General features: G+C 45.8%; 1 protein-coding gene across 2 annotated transcripts in view; it reads left to right on the top strand.

Annotated features, from left to right (window-relative positions):
- The first annotated feature begins 8,539 nt into the window (after positions 1–8,539).
- The window catches only part of mkxa (mohawk homeobox a), a 58,499-nt gene continuing 50,014 nt past the window's right edge, over positions 8,540–17,024 (top strand). For both annotated transcript variants that reach the window (XM_063206899.1, XM_063206898.1), the window contains exons 1-3: positions 8,540–8,928; positions 9,592–9,913; positions 12,580–12,739. In XM_063206899.1, the coding sequence (XP_063062969.1) occupies positions 9,738–9,913; positions 12,580–12,739 (336 nt within the window). In that variant the 5' untranslated portion in view covers positions 8,540–8,928; positions 9,592–9,737. The remainder of the gene's footprint in view (positions 8,929–9,591; positions 9,914–12,579; positions 12,740–17,024) is intronic.

The following is a 17,024-nucleotide window of genomic DNA, read 5'->3' as shown; positions in this document are numbered from 1 at the left end:
CGAAACTGATTGAAAAACAATTGGAATAAACGTACCACATGTCAAAGACAGATGGTGGTATGAACATATGAACAGAAATAGGCACATGTACATATTTGATCACATGTAGGGTATGGACTTTAGCAAGACAAGGTGAGTGGAGTCTATTTGCAAAGTGTGTTTCAATGTGCTTCACACAATTAAAAATGTAGAAACACATAGGCCTATGGATATCTGAAATAAGAGTAAAAGCATTAAAAAAGAAAGTGATCGCATAAAATTGTAAAACTAGAGAACAAAATCAACAAGCTAAAATCATTAAACAAATGGATTTCAGAACAGCTTGTTGTCAGGATTTACATAAAGCTACCAACAGAACAGTTGGAGCATTTGTTATATCATCTGGAAGTTGGTTTCTCCTAAGCTTAGCCGTGTCAACTAAAGGCTGCTTCAGGACACTTTGTTTTGACAGAATCATCAAAATTGTCTAGAAGCGAAAAAGACAACATATGCTCTCTGTCTCCAACTTTCTGATATATGATTTTTTTGTGTTTATTGGTGACAAATGTGGCAGTCAGTGTTTATAATTCCATGTGTTTGGGGAACATTTTCCCAAAAAAGGTCACATTTCACAACTTGTTATGAAAGGTCAAAGTTTTTTTTTCTTCTTTCATGTGAATAAGCAGAACCAATTAGATTAGCACGTGATGTAATTAAACTCCAAGTGCACTTCTAAAACGTTCCGCTGTCAAGTGGTGGAATTATGACAACGGGTCCAATTTTCCAAAGCTGATGACGATCAGAAAAAAAAATCGCAAAACTGTTTGTTGCTCACGCCATCAGGAAGACAAACAGCTATTCAGTTGCTGACAGTGTTTACACAGAGACAACAAGTTCAAACTCGGTCGAACTGAAACTGAAAATACAACTTACTGTACCACTCATGATTCCAATACTGTGGGCAATAAGAGCAGTGGGAAGCCAAACTGCTGTTTGTTGATTTTTTTTCCCTTTTTCTTTCTTTCTGGGTCTTGTAACATTGTCCTTAAGCAGAAGCATGTGTGTCTGTGGATCGGTGTGGTATTGGGGACCAACGGCATAAATAGGCCACCTCTATGTGTCAGCAGACGGGCCTTAATTAAAAGCTACTGCTTGAAACTGAACTTCTGCAGCCAGGTCCGCTGACAGATTTTGGCCGGGCCCAGGACAAAGTCGCCTGAAAGGTCCCCCCCCCCCACTCAATGCATGCAATGCAATGGGTACCCAATTCTGGCATCCCCGTTTCGCTGGGCCCGGGACAACTAACCCCTTTGTCCCCTCCTGTCCGCGTCCCTGTCTGCAGCCGTTCAGTCGTTGCTCCTGATATACGTTTTTTATTTGAGCCATAAGCCTGCGCTGCTCATAAATAGCTGCGGGGTGTACGTGGGTCGCAGGCCAGAATGTGTGCTGCTGCGACGTCGGCTCCAAATACAGAAACACTTATTAGTCCCTCACTTACATCCCCAGAGCAGCAAAAAGAACGCTCAAACATGCACAAAACCCACATACACGCACACAAACAAACAAACAAACAAACACACATGGCGATAACACTGTGCCAGCAACCTCCGCTGGGGCCAAACATAGTACAGGCATTTGGGGCCGTCTGTAGGCCGATGTAGACTGCACATCAGTAGCCTGTTAACATACTTTATTATATGGTTGTGACGTCATCGGTCGAATGCTCCATTCATTTCAACGGGGCTCCCCAACGTTCGCACGTCTGTTATTTTTCGATAACGGACGGGTTGGTCTATAACAGACCGCTGTCAATGGCAACAAGACTTTTCACTGCTAAAGCGACTTTTCAACAAGACTCTAATCAGCTGCCGTGATAGACAACACCTGTTGTCCTGGCTACCTAGCTGTTAGCGGTGTTCCACAACGGCACTGTTTTGTTTTGCGCAGCAACAATCTTAACATTAAATAGGCCTAAAGAAATGTCCCCGCCATGTGTGAATCATTTAAGTATATCAATATAATAAGCGGGTTAACTTTCGGCGAGTCGGTCGCTTTGTGGAATAGCAGCACTTCAGAGAGAACAAGACCCCTCCGCCTCTCTGTCGTGCTGCTATTCCACGGTAGCGACCTTCTCGCCGAACGTTAACCCTTACGTAGTAACCCTGACCCTGACCTTAAGCCTCATCCAACCACAGACCCAGACGCGGTCTGTAGCTCGTCTCGACAGGCAGGCCATAATATTATCGACAAGACACAGGATCACCCACCACAGCCCTGCCCAGCCCCAACAAGGCCATACCCGCCCCAGCACAATACACAACAAGAACTAGCCTAGCCCAGAACACCCCAACCAAGTCTTCATCCAGCCCAGCACAGCAATAGGCACGTTTGATTTCTTGCAACTAGGGTGACCATCTCCTTGACAGCAGAAAGGAGGACATATTTTTGGACGGGGGTGTCTGGCAGTCCTCCCCCAGAAAATGTTGTATTTCTTAGGTGCAATTTTATGCATTTTAATCAATTAGGCGTCCAGCTTGATGTTTCCGGACAAAGCATTGACATCGGTGAGAACTTGCCGTCACGACATTGGTGGTGTTAAAGACAGCGCATTTAGCCCATTGATGATGGATGTTGCGTTACGCAACATTGGCCCTGGCGCCTGGAGCGGCATTATGCAACATTCAGGCTCATGGGATTTGAGACGACTTTATTTTAAAAAATTGTTTGTTTGAGATGAATGAACACATTCTAATGAAAGATGAGGGTCTTAGTGTTTAATTGCAACTTATTGGATGTTTTTATGTGCTTCAGAGGCTGAGATATTTAGGTTTTTATAGGCTGAGGGCAGCTTTTCTTGAAAAGGGCTCAGGCATTCAGCACCCTTTTTTGCAGGTGCCTTAGGCGTCAATGGGTTAAAGTCAACCACAAATTTGCATGAGATAATGACCTCATACCAGTTTGATCTATGCAGCACATTGAGTGTGAGCTGTGTGTGTGTGTGTGTGTCTTTGTGTGTGTGTGTGTCAGGGCTTAACACTAACACCCGCCAGCTAGCCAAATGCGGGTGAATATCGGCGTTGGCTAGTAGATACCGAAGGTTCACTAGCCATTCTGGCGGGTCTGTTATTATTCTGAATGATGAGGCACCGCATTTTGTAGTTTTTTTTTCCTCGGACCGTCTTTGCTACAAAAGCAATACAATGCGATTTCGCGAGCCTACAATACCCATGAAGCACCTGTGTCACGTGTCACCTGTGTCCCACACACGCCAAGAATCTGATAGAGCTAGTCTTGCGAAGAGGAGTGGCAGCGAGCTACCGGCACATCAGCGTGCGTTTGGAAATGTCACTGAAAACCTTCACCTGAAAATAAAGTAGCGAAGTTCATCTCAACTGACTTGTTTTGCGATCTGTCATTAGTACAATACTTAGTAGGCCTAGTGGACATTAAAATGACCTAGGCGAGAGGAAAACACGTCAGTCTGTCTTGTGAAAGTCTCGAGACTAATTAGCGCAGTGATAAGACAAGGACACATGCGGCATTAATAATGTTCAGTTCAAACTATTTTCTGATTTGCCTCTACTGTATGTCTTCATACCTTAATATCCCTCCATGTTTCTTGTGCTGTTGTTCCCGACTGTCAAACTCGCAGTAGTAGTCTTCCAGACTGTCACAGAAGCACAAATCGCCCTTCGCAGGTGCCCGTCTCGCCTTGCGTCCGTTTGTATTTTAAACAACTCAATATTAAACGGAATGAAAGGAAGTCGTAGCCCATTCTGTAGTTACCGCATCTGTGTGTGCTTTCTAGTGGCTACTTTTGTAAGAAAATATTCCAGAAGAGGTGTTATTCCACATCCATGACCGAGGACATGCGAACTTGGCAACTTTGCGCTACTTTGCGCATCAATTTGGACGGCGACCTCCACAGATAGGCCTATATGATATGAAGAAAGTTCCCTTCAGATCAAAGACGAAAATATTTTGCTCTCGTGTAGCTTACATTTGTGCCCTTCCACAACACTGTGCTTGGTGTTTCTGCATGGTCAATATCTATGCCATTCCTCAGACCAGTAAATCTGTTCTTTCCAGCATGCATGGACCAGTTAATAGGCCTAACAATTCTAATTATTAGGCCCTATAGCATATTATATTGTACTATATTATATTATATTATATTATATTATATTATATTATATTATGTTATGTTATGTTATGTTAGGCCTATATTAGCCTACATTACATTATTACAGCCTATTATATAATTAATTAAAGCTGCTATGATGGTTAAGAAAATTATGGCTAGTGAAAAGGCCCAATGGCTAGTGAGTCAGGAAAACCACTAGCCAAAATGGCTGGTAAGCGAAAAAGTTAGTGTCAAGCACTGGGTGTGTGGGTGTGTGTGTGGGTGGGGGGGGTGAAGTGGGGTGCAGTGCAAAATTTGTAGGGGTGTGAGACAACGAGTCTACACAGACTTCAGTGAACATTTGGCCAACCAGTTCATGTTAAAGGGTGCGTCACCATAGAGGTGGTATCCAGACCCTTGCAACGAACATCAACGGGGATAAGCAACTGCAGGAGTTGCAAGGTCCATCTGCAAGCGCATTGATCCTGCGAGAGTTTAACATTATGAAACACCTGCTCATGTCTTTGTCGCAGCATGACTGAAATTTGGTGAGTCAGACAAGATTTCTAACCATCATGCAACATTTCCATCCAGAATGCATTGCTGTCTGCATGCGGATGTAGAAGTCAAAGGCGCCTAATGACAAGACCATCCCAACACAACCCAACCAAGGCTACACCCGGTCCACCATAGCAATGAAGAGTCCAGCCCATCCGAACCCGCACCCAGTCCATATGTCCAGCAAAAGCAGTTTGTAGTGTGATGTCTGTAGTTGGTATTGTCATGTCTTATGCCGGGAAGCAGCAGAAAATGTCCTTTTAAATGACATTAAAGTCCCAACCAAGCCCACACCCTGCCTAGCACAGCAGGGAAGCATCAAGCCCAAGATCCCATCCCAAGACCCACGCAGCCAAGACCCATACAGTCTTCGGACAGGCCGGACGCCTGTGCATATTTTTAAGAAGCGACACCCATTACACCCCCCCCCCCCCCCTTGAGAAAACAGAGTGAATGGGAGCAGTGCCCCGACACACACGTTATTTGCTGAGAGCATCTCCCTGCCAGCTCTGGAGACCACTAATGACAGCGACCTCTACTTCCACCGGTGTTATAGCTTTAAGTGTGTGTGTGTGTGTGTTTCTTAACTCTCCCTCGCTCTCTCTCTCTCTCTCTCTCTCTCTCTCTCTCTCTCTCTCTCTCTCCTAATTATTGTGCCAAATGTTCAAGGTAATACGAAGCATAGTTTAATCACTGAAGCCCAAATAGGTTTAATTCGGTGCTTGACGTGTTGTACGGTAAGAGTGTTCATTTTTTCCAGGGGACCAATGATTTTAACAAATTTGTCTGTGGCTTTTGTAATTCAGCCTTATAGTGTCGACTTTAGGAAAACACACACACACACACACACACACACATAGCTACGCATTCACACGCACACACACACATGAACACACACACACACACAATCTTTCTGTTGCTCAGTGACACACACACACACGCGCGCACACACTCACACACAATCTTTCTGTTGCTCAGTCGCACACACACACACACGTTTTGGCCCTCATGGGAGCAGGGCTGGTGTGAAAGCGTCCCTTTAAATGAGGGCCATTAGAGCTGCCATTGAAATGGAGCTGAGCTTTTAATGGCACGAGGTGTAGACATCATCATAATAACTATAAATTGTTAACCTTTGACCTTCCGTGTGTGTGTGTGTGAGAGAGAGAGAGAGAGAAAGAGAGAGAAAACAATGGAGGCAAAAATGGCTGCATCCTACTGTGTAACCTTTAAAAGACATCTTGTGTTGTCGTTAGACACTAGTGGACTTACGTCTCTCTCGTTAAGTGAAGTTTCATTAACACATAAACAGTTAATTGTCTTTTTATGCAGATGCTGTTGGGAGAAAGCACTGGCCAAAATAACGCAGCCCAGACTTCTGTCTGCTACTCAGATACCAGAGAAAGGGGGGAAAGGGAGCTACTCAGAGATGTAGAGAGACACCTTTTGTACACCAGCACCACAAAAATGATAAGTTTGATATACTTTATGTATGTGTGGGTCAAAGACGTTTTTTTTCCGGCTCAGATGTCAGGTGGCACAACAGCATCTAATGCACATAAATTAATTAGTAATTGGTGGTTGATATGCTGCAACGAATATGCTTCTTAGATAGTCCACTAAAACAAACAAACCAAAATCGTTGTGCCGCCCTGACTTGTGCTACTGCTGAAATGTCACTGACCCATGTATGTAGCCTACTGTATGTACAGTATGTACTATGTAGGCTATGGAGAGTGTGTACCGGCAGAGATTCTTTAAGTATATAGAGATATGCCAACATAATAGGTTTCTGTGGGCGCCTAAAGTGACCAGGTTCCGGTCTGCCTAAAGGGGCGTGTCATAATGCTCCTAGAATGAATAGAACAGTCCTTGGTCTGCCCCCCCCCTGCAATAGTAAAACAAGGAAACAATGGGCCAACGGAACCTCTCTCTCTCTACTCTCTCTGGTACCGGTATGTACTGTATACGTATATGTATATGTATGTGTTTGTAGAGTGTATGTACAGTATGTATGTAAGTAGGCTACTGGTGTGCGTGCGTGCATGTGTGTGTGTGTGTGTGTGTGTGTGTGTGTGTGAGAGAGAGAGGCCACACCTAGACAGTGTGTGCATTTGAGAGGATGTTGGAATGGTTTGCAGCACAGGGCCCACTGGACATAAAGTGGCATTATTACCCAGAAGACTTTGACAAGATAGAGGATACATAGAACACTGTCAAGACCAAGGGCAATAAAAACTTTCTCTCTCTCTCTCTCTCTCTCTCTCTCTCTCTCTCTCTCTCTCTCTCTCTCTCTCTCTCTCTCTTTCTCTCTCTCTCTCTCTCTCACGCAGTGTGTGTGTGTGTGTGTGTGGAGAGAGAGAGAAAGAGAGAGAGAGAGAGAGTGCTGATTGAGGCTAAGCAGATGTGGACGTCTCTTCTGAGTGTTGGACTCCTCTGTAAAGCCCTCTTCTCCTTGAGCTGCTGAACTGCCTGTCCAAACCACTCTCGGATGCTCATAAATTTCCAAACAGTGCAACACACACACACACACACACACACACACACACACACACACACACACACACACACACACACACACACACACACACACTAAACACAGTAGGACAAGGCAATCAAACCACATAGATCTACTCATTATTCTTTTTCTCACTCACTTATCCATAGGCTACTGATAGAGGTTAGTCTACATAAAAGTGAATGATGAAGGTCAATAAACAATCAAAGTACCATACTCGACCCCTCGTCCCACCACCACCACAACGAAATAAACCACACACACACACACACACAGGAAGAAATGTTCATAGGAAATAAAAGCGGATGACTCATGTTGCGTTAAGGTTCCCTTCATTAAGTAGGCAAAAATAAACACAAATTAAAAACAAACACGCTCCTTACAACGCATTGAAGTTATGGGCCCGTTCCGCCAAGTCGTGCGCCTTGCAATCACTACCCCGAATGAAGTAAACTAGACCGGAGAGTGGTGTACTAATTTGGGCAAATGAGAGGGTTCAGCACCGGCAACTTATCAATGCACTGTTTCTCTGCACGCTAGGAATCCAGATTAAACATTACACTCGCGTTGGATGTAATTAATTGGATTATATTGGTTTAAAAAGGCTTTTGTGTCTACGGGAATAGAATTTAATTCCACCCTTGGTTGACGACTTCAGAAAAAAAACTCTAACAAGGTGCTAGCGGTTGTGCTGTTGATGGGAGTTCCGTATGCAAAGGTCAAGTCAATAAATGTTGGTACCATTTCCGAGCTATTTCAGAAATACATATCGGGCGTAAAAGGGAAAAAAACAGAATTATGTGATAAATGTTAACACAGGGGTTGATTACACGTTGCAGGAAAAACACGCACTTTACATAAGATGCCAAGTTGTTGTTTTTTTTCCCTCAGAAAATAAAACGTGCCAACGAAAGACTGCTGAGAAACAATGATCTAACAGCTATGCTGTAAACCAGCTGCCTATCATACACTATTTAGAGTCCTATTTATCAATCTGTTTCGTGTTGCTTTTAAGGATCCCAGTGACACTTGACTGACTTTTGAATTATAAAGCCTAGCCTACTCACTTGTTGCGCCACCTGTCAATTTCAAGCGACGCACACAGCCGGACCCCCTGAAGGTAGAGATGAACATAAACGAAGCGGTCTTGACTTCAGTGTAAACCTATCAACTCATCAACACGCCGCCCGGGACACATGGGAACGCTCCAAACAGAAAGCTGCTGCGCGCGCCGTCTCCCGGTAGCCTCCCCCGGGTACGCCGCGGAACAGGCATACTGCATTCAGCCTATGTTCGCAAACCGAGCCACTGTGCTAGGAAACATGAGAAGGGTGCTGTATTCACGTTCCGGGGCGATACTCGTCTGGGCCGCTGAATAAAGTCGAGAGGCGAGCGTGATGCGTGCGGTTTGCGCTCCAGAGTTGAGGACGGGAATATGTAAACGGGGAATGGGCCATTGGCAACGGCACTCCTCACTACAGTCACGCAGGACAGGGGCTTGACAGGTAGCATCGAGACATTGCTCACGACCGCCGTGAGCCAGTTGTGTTTATTTTCTTGTTGAAGATGAAGCGAGAGCCTGTGCTTTCATTTTTGTGAAAGTGTCGAAAAGGCGCAGAATTCGGTGCCAGGAGCTTTTGATTTTAAACTCTAACTGGAAATTACGCCTGCAGTGAATGCGTTGCCTGCCGTTAGGATAACTCACTTGACGGCTTGCTGATCTACAGGTGCCTGCACCGTTGTGCCTCTGGTAAGTTTGCCTTATTACCACATTACATTTTGTTGACAGAATGTAACTTTCCACGTTGTCTATTCGCCTATAGGCTATGGAGGTGTTTTTCAATATGCGTTCTTGTTCAATACTTTGGACAGGCTACAGCTGTGTCGGTCATTTCACCCGTTACTTAAACTTCTGCTGCTCATTTTGATATGGCATGTCCAAATAACAGAACGAGTGACGGAGAAAATTGTTAAAATAAGACATCGTTAACTTTTGTGTTCTTCTTTTCAATGTGACCCCATTCCCCCCTCACAATTTGATTCAGTATTGTTTTCCTTGATACGGGGAGTGGACCCAGTTCTAATCGTCCTACCTCAGGGCACTAGTTATTCAGGAGGATTCGCCATTGATTTAATGAGCTCTGGCCCGTGAATAACCTACAACACATGTGTCTGAAATCCGTCCCACTGGACGGTCGCTGTGTCGGTATGTTGTTTTGGTACAAGACTCGCTGTTTATTTTATGGATCTGTCATCCCAATGATAATAAACTCTCCCCCCGCGCTCCACAGACTGATGAGCTCACAGCTGTCTATCAGTGGTCCCTCTGTGCACTCCTGATTAAAGGGGGCACGTCTGCGTGATTATTTTTTAAAAACAAAAACAAACATTTGTCCTCTGTTTGCCTTTACAGGGAGAGAGAGCGAGCGAGCGAGAGAGACAGGGGAACCGGACGGTCGGCAGCGGCTTTGGAAAGCGGAGTAGCCACGCGTCCCACACACAGCCGTCTCCCCACACATACCCGCAAGACTGACCCCGTGAGGAATACAGGCACCGAAGATGAACACAATTGTGTTCAATAAACTGAGCAATCAGGTTCTGTTTGAGGAGAACGCCAAGGAGGTGGAGAGGAGCAGCAGGAATTATTTGGAGGTGATCGATGGGCAGCACGCAGACCTCCTCTCCGTCAGCCCCGGAATCAAAGACAGCTCCGCCATCCGTCACCGACGCTCTGGGTATGTTTTAATTATGTCTACACTGAATTCAGCAATGACACCCTCACTCTAGGGTATGGCCAGGTGAAATTTGCAAGCTAATTTACGACTGGACTCAACATGTCTCCAAGAACTTACTAAGCTTATTAAGCTTGTAGAAAGTGAATGCTTGTTTTGGGCACTTTCATTGGGGTCTTAACATGCAATAAACTTGAAACAACTGTCATTTAAACTAATCCTAAATACAAGGAGTAGGACTTCTTGGGAAAACATAGTTCTCACATAAAGTGAGACCTGACTTAAACTCCAATGGAAAAGAAAGCTATATTTTCCACAAGGCTCATTTTTAATAATCAAGTGCGACACATATGTCGGACTTAATTATTTACACATCATTTTCATTTTGACAGTAGCCCGAATAACGTAATGTTTTTCAACGAAAATGTCGCTCTGATTTTGCCCTGTGTTCTCAATAAATATCGTATGTTCCTCGACATTTATGCTCATGAACTGAGGTTAGGACATATGGTTTGAGTTAAACTGCAAGTAGTTTTTTTTCAGCCTTAAGTTGTAATATGACCTTATTTTACAGAAAAAAACTGGGGATCTCAGGAAATTAATATTTACTACTCAATTTGGACTATTCAGTATGGATGCTTTTAGATAGACTAATCTTCAGATTATAATCTCCCTTCAGTAGCGTGTTTCCAACTGCTCCCGGTCTGTTTCCAATAAATAAGCATGTCCTTTAACTTGATGTGTGGTCCAGTCAATCAGCGCTATTTTTGCAAGGACTGGGGCAGAAAAGGATTCATGTCCCCCGCATTCCCCAGCCCCTCGTCCCTGCACGAGCTGCACCTCGGGCTGTTTACGGTTAGCGCGCATTTTATTTGCTGACAGCACAGTAGTGCCTTATGTGCGCTGCAACATCAGTCCGGTGCGCCGGTGACTGAAACACGAGTCAGCCCGTGCAAACATCCTCCGCTCTGGGGCGCGTCTGCGCGCGGCTTATTATTGAAGCGCTCCGGGTGTCGGGGAAGTGAGACAGAGGCATAACACACTGAGCGACGAAGGCTAATGAAGAATATTAATGTCAATAACGAGGTGTGTGTCGCCCCAAACTCCGAACAGGGAGCAGAAATGTTCTGTAGGTTGTCTACACAGATAGGGGTTACTAGGAAAATATTTGCCGAACACGAGCCTCGGGCGAGCTCGGGTTTGCATGGGAAACGCATTACATCTGCGGGGAGCTCGAGCTCGTCGTGGAAGATAAGGGTGCGCTATCACAGCTCCACACTGACCCCTGCAGGGCCAAACACGCGACAGACCCGCGCGAGGCCGAGCGTTCAGGATGAGTTTATGCAGACGCAGGAGAAGCAGGATGTGTATGAAAAAAATATTTAGGCCTACCCCATGCGCGGTCGTGTGCATGCGTTTGAAAGTGTGAAATACGCTTCTGTCCTTCTGGTCTTTCTGTCCCGATGATTCGTGTCAAGTTCTACAGAGAGGCCTTAACCCGGCTGGTCTAATAAGTGGCCCGCTCCGCAGACGAGGAAAACTCGTTTGAGGCTCCTCAAGGCGTGGGTGTGAAATTGAATGTTGTTATTTGTTTAATTGCGCCGTTTTCGTGCTTTGCGGTGGGAAAGAAAACACATAGGCTGTTAAAACGCCTCTGTTCGAGTTCTCCTCAGGCCCCGGGCTCAATTACAGACTAGTTTGGCTGAGGAATTACACTTTTCTCCGCGCGTTTCACAACTCATGAAATCGTCCATTCTCAAGCATCTGAGACGGGTGTTTGTTCACACGTAGCCTTTGGCCCTCAGATTCATCTCTCTCTCTCTCTCTCTCTCTCTCTCTCTCTCTCTCTCTCTCTCTCTCTCTCTCTCTCAAAACAGACAAATGTCTGTTGTTAATTACAGCGATGAAACACAACCTTCAAATTCAATCAGACTTGTAATTATTAATGTTGAAAATAATTCAGTGGATAAGAATGAACAAGTATGGACCAAAAGAATATTTCAGGAAAGCAGTGCCCTTTTTTGCTTACAATAGGCCTACAGTTCTAAATTTAGGTTGAAAACGACAGGACCCAGGCTGTCTGATGGAATGCAGAATGCCACTGTCACGGATTGTCCACATGCTGTGCATTGTGGAGAAATGCAATCATCACTACTGCACAGGAGAGAAACTGCTATAGTGATGAAAGGTGTCTAGCAGCAAACTTGCCTGAGCTGAAATGCTTTTTGACATGTTTTGGTCTTTCGTTTCCATGGTTATTTAATATTTTGTCGCTAAAATACTTCTCAGTATGCAGGGCGTCGTCAATATGTGCGATATTCATTAAATTCTCTAAAAACCACATGGAGGAGAACGGAATGAAAATATGAAAGTGCCCTTGAAGCCATTTAACATCCAATAAAAACTGCATATTTAACAATAATAAATATTATTTGTCACATTCAACCCTATGAAATAGTAGCCAACATTTCTAATACAAAGTGGGTACACTTCACACTTCACTGGGTAGGCTATACAGTTCAGTTCAAAGAATAAACCTGCACCAAACACCATGATTAATCTCTCTCTCTCTCTCTCTCTCTCTCTCTCTCTCTCTCTCTCTCTCTCTCTCTCTCTCTCTCTCTCTCTCTCTCTCTCTCTCTCTCTCTCTCTCTCTCTCTCTCTCTCAGGTCCCGGCAGAATGGTGGTAAAGTGCGACACAAGCGGCAGGCGTTGCAAGACATGGCCAGGCCTCTGAAGCAGTGGCTCTACAAGCACAGGGATAACCCTTACCCCACCAAAACAGAAAAAATCCTGCTTGCCCTCGGCTCACAGATGACTCTGGTCCAGGTAATCATCACACCTACACGCTGGCTGTACTGTAAGGCCACCAACGCTGGGGGAAAATGTCTCCTCTGTTTCCTGAATGGTGTCTTTCTGCAGTTTCCGAAAATGACCCAAAAAAAGGGGAATCATTACACTTGTGATGATGGTGGCAATTGTTGTTGTGGTTTGACTTTGTGCAGCGCTGCTAGGGACTGGAGAAATGTCATCATTTGTCTGTACGCAGACCTTTTGTAAACAACACAGTAAACGCTGCGACTGACTCTGAATCTGAACACGGCTCCCCTCTCCAGTCACGCTCTGGACCGGGCTGGGATGTAGGAGAGATAATTAGTAGCTGTGATTGTTGTGCTCAGCGCTAGTGATTGCATGTTTGGAGTGGAGGCTTTTAAGTGGCTTAGGGCGCCTGCTGGTGTGAGCCTGCTGCTGACGGTGTGGAGGGCCGTGATGGAGAGGGTGTCGCTGGACATGTAGGCAGCTCAGCATGGAGCATGGAGCCACGCGTGGGCCCCAGTCACCCGCGCTGTGGTGGAGGTGGAGGGAGGTGGAGGTGGAGGCCCAGGAAAACGTTTTATACATGCTCTCTCTAGGTGTGTGTAAGGGAGCTGATTGTGTGTGTGTGTGTGTGTGTGTGTGTGTGTGTGTGTGTGTGTGTGTGTGTGTGTGTGTGTGTGTGTGTGTGTGTGTGTGTGTGTGTGTGTGTGTGTGTGTGTGCGTGCGCGTGTGTTTGCATGTGTTTTCGTGTATTTGTGTGTGTGTGTGTGGGGGGGGGTACTACAGCGATGGAATAACATCATGATGTGGCGGGTGTGTGTACAGTTTGTGTGTGTGTGTCCGTGTACTACACTAATCTACCTTTGTGAGGCCACTGCTAATGGAACACACCCACATGCTGGGGCCCTCGCTCCATGTGGGACCCAAATCCTGGACCCCATATGTTTTGACCCCATATGCTGGGGTAGTGTTGTTACTGGTAAAAGTAAAAGTGTAAAATGTCAGTAATTTCCTCACTGACATTTTAGGGTTAGGGATTGTTTTGGTGTGGGCACAGTTTAGCTAGCTATTGTTAGGGTTAATATGAATGGAAGACCCCCACAAACATAGGGGCCCCACAAGGACCTCACAAAGATATAAAGGTTGGGCTGTGTGTGTGTGTGTGTGTGTGTGTGTGTGTGTGTGTGTGTGTGTGTGTGTGTGTGTGTGTGTGTGTGTGTGTGTGTGTGTGTGTGTGTGTAGAGAGAGAGAGAGAGTTGGAGAGAGAGAGAGAGAGAGAGAGAGAGAGAGAGAGAGAGAGAGAGAGTTGGAGAGAGAGAGAGAGAGAGAGAGAGAGAGAGAGAGAGAGAGAGAGTTTGTCTATCTGACAGCAGACAGCAAACATATTTGTGAAAGTGTGCACGCTGTTCGGCCCAGAATGTCATTGCTCACTTCCAGTCTGCTTTTCATATTCTATCTAATGATTCCATTTTCCCCTCTTTGAGTGGAAACAAACGGGAGAAAAATGAAATCACAATGAGGACTCACACACACACACACACACACACACACACACACACACACACACACACACACACACACACACACACACACACACACACACACACACACACACACACACACACACACACACGCATGCAAGGACACACACACACAGACACAGACACACACACACACACACACATACGCACACACACAAATACCTACTGCTTGTGGACATGTTGTCATGCATGGTCTCCTATTTTTCTGTATGCTGCCAGTTTGCACTCCCACAATACGAGAGAGAGAGAGGAAAAGAGAGCAACAGAGGAGAAGTGGGAAGTAGGGAGAGAGGGAGAGATAGGGAGATAGAGAGAGAGAGAGATGGAGAGAAGGGAAAAGAGGGACACTTTAAACTGTGTTTTGATGAGTTGAATTCAAACAGCACACTGAAACTCCATCAGCAAAGCGGTTGTAGCAAATGAAGTGCAGATTGGAAGGCCTGGTTTCTCGGCTTCGTATGTATCTTCGATCAAACACATATGTTCTGGAAGTGTTCCTTTCAGTGTGAAAATAAAGTCCTATACAGTATATTGTACATTAAAACGTAATGTCAATATAGAATGGAAAGAAACATGCACACACACGAGCACGCACGTGCGCACGCACACACACACACACACACACACACACACACACACACACACACACACACACACACACACACACACACACACACACACACACACACACACACACACACACACAGCCATACTCAACATACAGTACAAAACACACTTGTGCTCTTTGTGGCCTGATGCAAAGTCCTTGACTTGAAAGTTTGATGGCCAAGTGAGGAGAGGAAATGAGTGGAGCAGGGGCGTTGCCAGACCTATTTTACAGGGGCACGTGCCCGGGTATTGATTAGCGATGTAAATAAAATCGAAATGTATCGATGTATCGGAAGTATCGGCTGGCGATTTAATCGAATCGCATCGTATCGTGGGGCATTCTTAAGAATCGAAAAGAATCGAATCGCTAGCCCCAGTGCAATGCCCTAGCTCCATAACACAATAGTAGTGGAAAAGTAATTGGAAAAAATCGAATCGAACCGAATCGCATCGTATCGTGGGGAATTCTTAAGTATCGAAAAAAATCGAATCCCTGATTTAAGAAATCGATACCGTATCGTATCGTCATGAAGGCTGTGATTTACACCCCTAGTATTGATTTGCTGTGTCCCGGTATGAGTTTCAGCAAAAAAAACAACCTTGCTGTCTTGGAAATTAGCTCAAGTTTAGCTACAGAAAGCGCACAAAATAGCGTACATGAACTACTTGCAATAATATAATTATAATTTACAAACTTTTTAAAGTAAATAACTGCAAAAAAACGCTTTGCATGCTGGCATTATTTCTCAGTTCCCTACTGTGCCCCTGTATAGCATTGGGTCAGCTGGCGTCCCTTGAGTGGAGGAATGAGTGTCCCGGTGCCCTTGGTTTGGCCTCTGCCACATGTCACCAAGCTAGTGCCTGAGTCCTTGGCAGAGGGCACTATGGGTCACTCTGGTTCAAAACAAAGTAGCCCGGCGTCCACCACTTGCGACATTGAGTGAGACACGGGGGAATTACTTTGTACTGTAGTGTAGTGATGACGTGTGTTCCCTCCCTCCCTCCCTCCCTCTCCCTGTTGCTCTCTCTCTCTCTCTCTCTCTCTCTCTCTCTGAGATGTCTTATCTTTTCTGTCAATCTCTCCGGTCTTTTGTTGTCAGTGCCTGGCCTTCCTCAAGTGCTGGAAAAGCCTCCAGACACTCGATCTACAAACCAGGGGCTCACTCAGCACACAAGTGCTCTAGCACGAATAAGTGCTCCAACACGGCCGACACTGACACAGGCACGGCTCCTGGGGCCTCGCTCCCAGCCCCCCGGGGCCCCCAGCTTTTCATAAGCCACTTGAAATCTATTGGGCATGAAAAGTTTTTCTAGCCGAGCATCTAATGGTCCTGCTCCTTGTGAAAAGGAGATGGTCTGATCGAGTGTCGTTTTATTACCCTGGAAGAGGTGGGGAGAGGAGAGGGGAGGTGGAGAGACAAGTTGAGAAGAGTGGAGAGGAGTGGAGTGAAGTGGAAAGGAGAGGAGAGTAGTGGAGTTAAGTGGAGGAGAGGAGAGGAGAGAAGAGGAGTGGAGTGGAGAGTAGGGGAGAGGAAAGGAGAGGAAAAGAGAGAAGAGGAGTGGAAAGGAGATGAGATGAGAGGAGTGGAAAAGAGAGGAGAGGAGAGAAGTGGAGTGGAGTGGAGAGAAAAGGAGAAGAGAGGAGTGAGTGACATGGAAAAGAGAGGAGAGGAGTGGAGATGAGAGGAGAGGAGAGGAGTGAAGTGGACTAGAGAGGGGAGGACAGGAGAGGAGAGGGGTGGAAAAGAGAGGAGATGAGTGGAGAGGAGAGGGAGAGGAGATGAGTGGAAAAGAAAAGAGAGGAGGGAAGTGGAGAATACAGATGTGGAGAGTAGAAGAGGAGGAGAGGAGAACATATAAGTGAAGAGCGGATAAGTGTAAGGGAGAGATGTGGAGAGAAGTGGAAACCAGAGGAGAGGAGGAGTGTATAGGACAATAGGAGAGAGGAGAGGAGAGGAGAGGAGAGGAGTGAAGGAGATGGGAGAAGAGGAGGAGAGGAGCAGAGGAGAGGAGAGGAGAGGAGAGGAGAGGAGAGGAGAGGAGAGGAGAGGAGGAGAGAAGCAGAGGAGAGGAGGAGAGAAGCAGAGGAGAGGAGGAGTGTAGAGGACAATAGTAGAGAGGAGAGGAGAGGTGAGGAGTGAAGGAGA

Source organism: Engraulis encrasicolus, chromosome 9 (genome assembly GCF_034702125.1).
Source record: "Engraulis encrasicolus isolate BLACKSEA-1 chromosome 9, IST_EnEncr_1.0, whole genome shotgun sequence".
NCBI classification, from domain to species: Eukaryota; Metazoa; Chordata; class Actinopteri; order Clupeiformes; family Engraulidae; genus Engraulis; species Engraulis encrasicolus.
The sequence above is the reverse complement of the archived record's forward strand: the minus strand, read 5'-3'. Positions and strand labels throughout refer to the sequence as shown.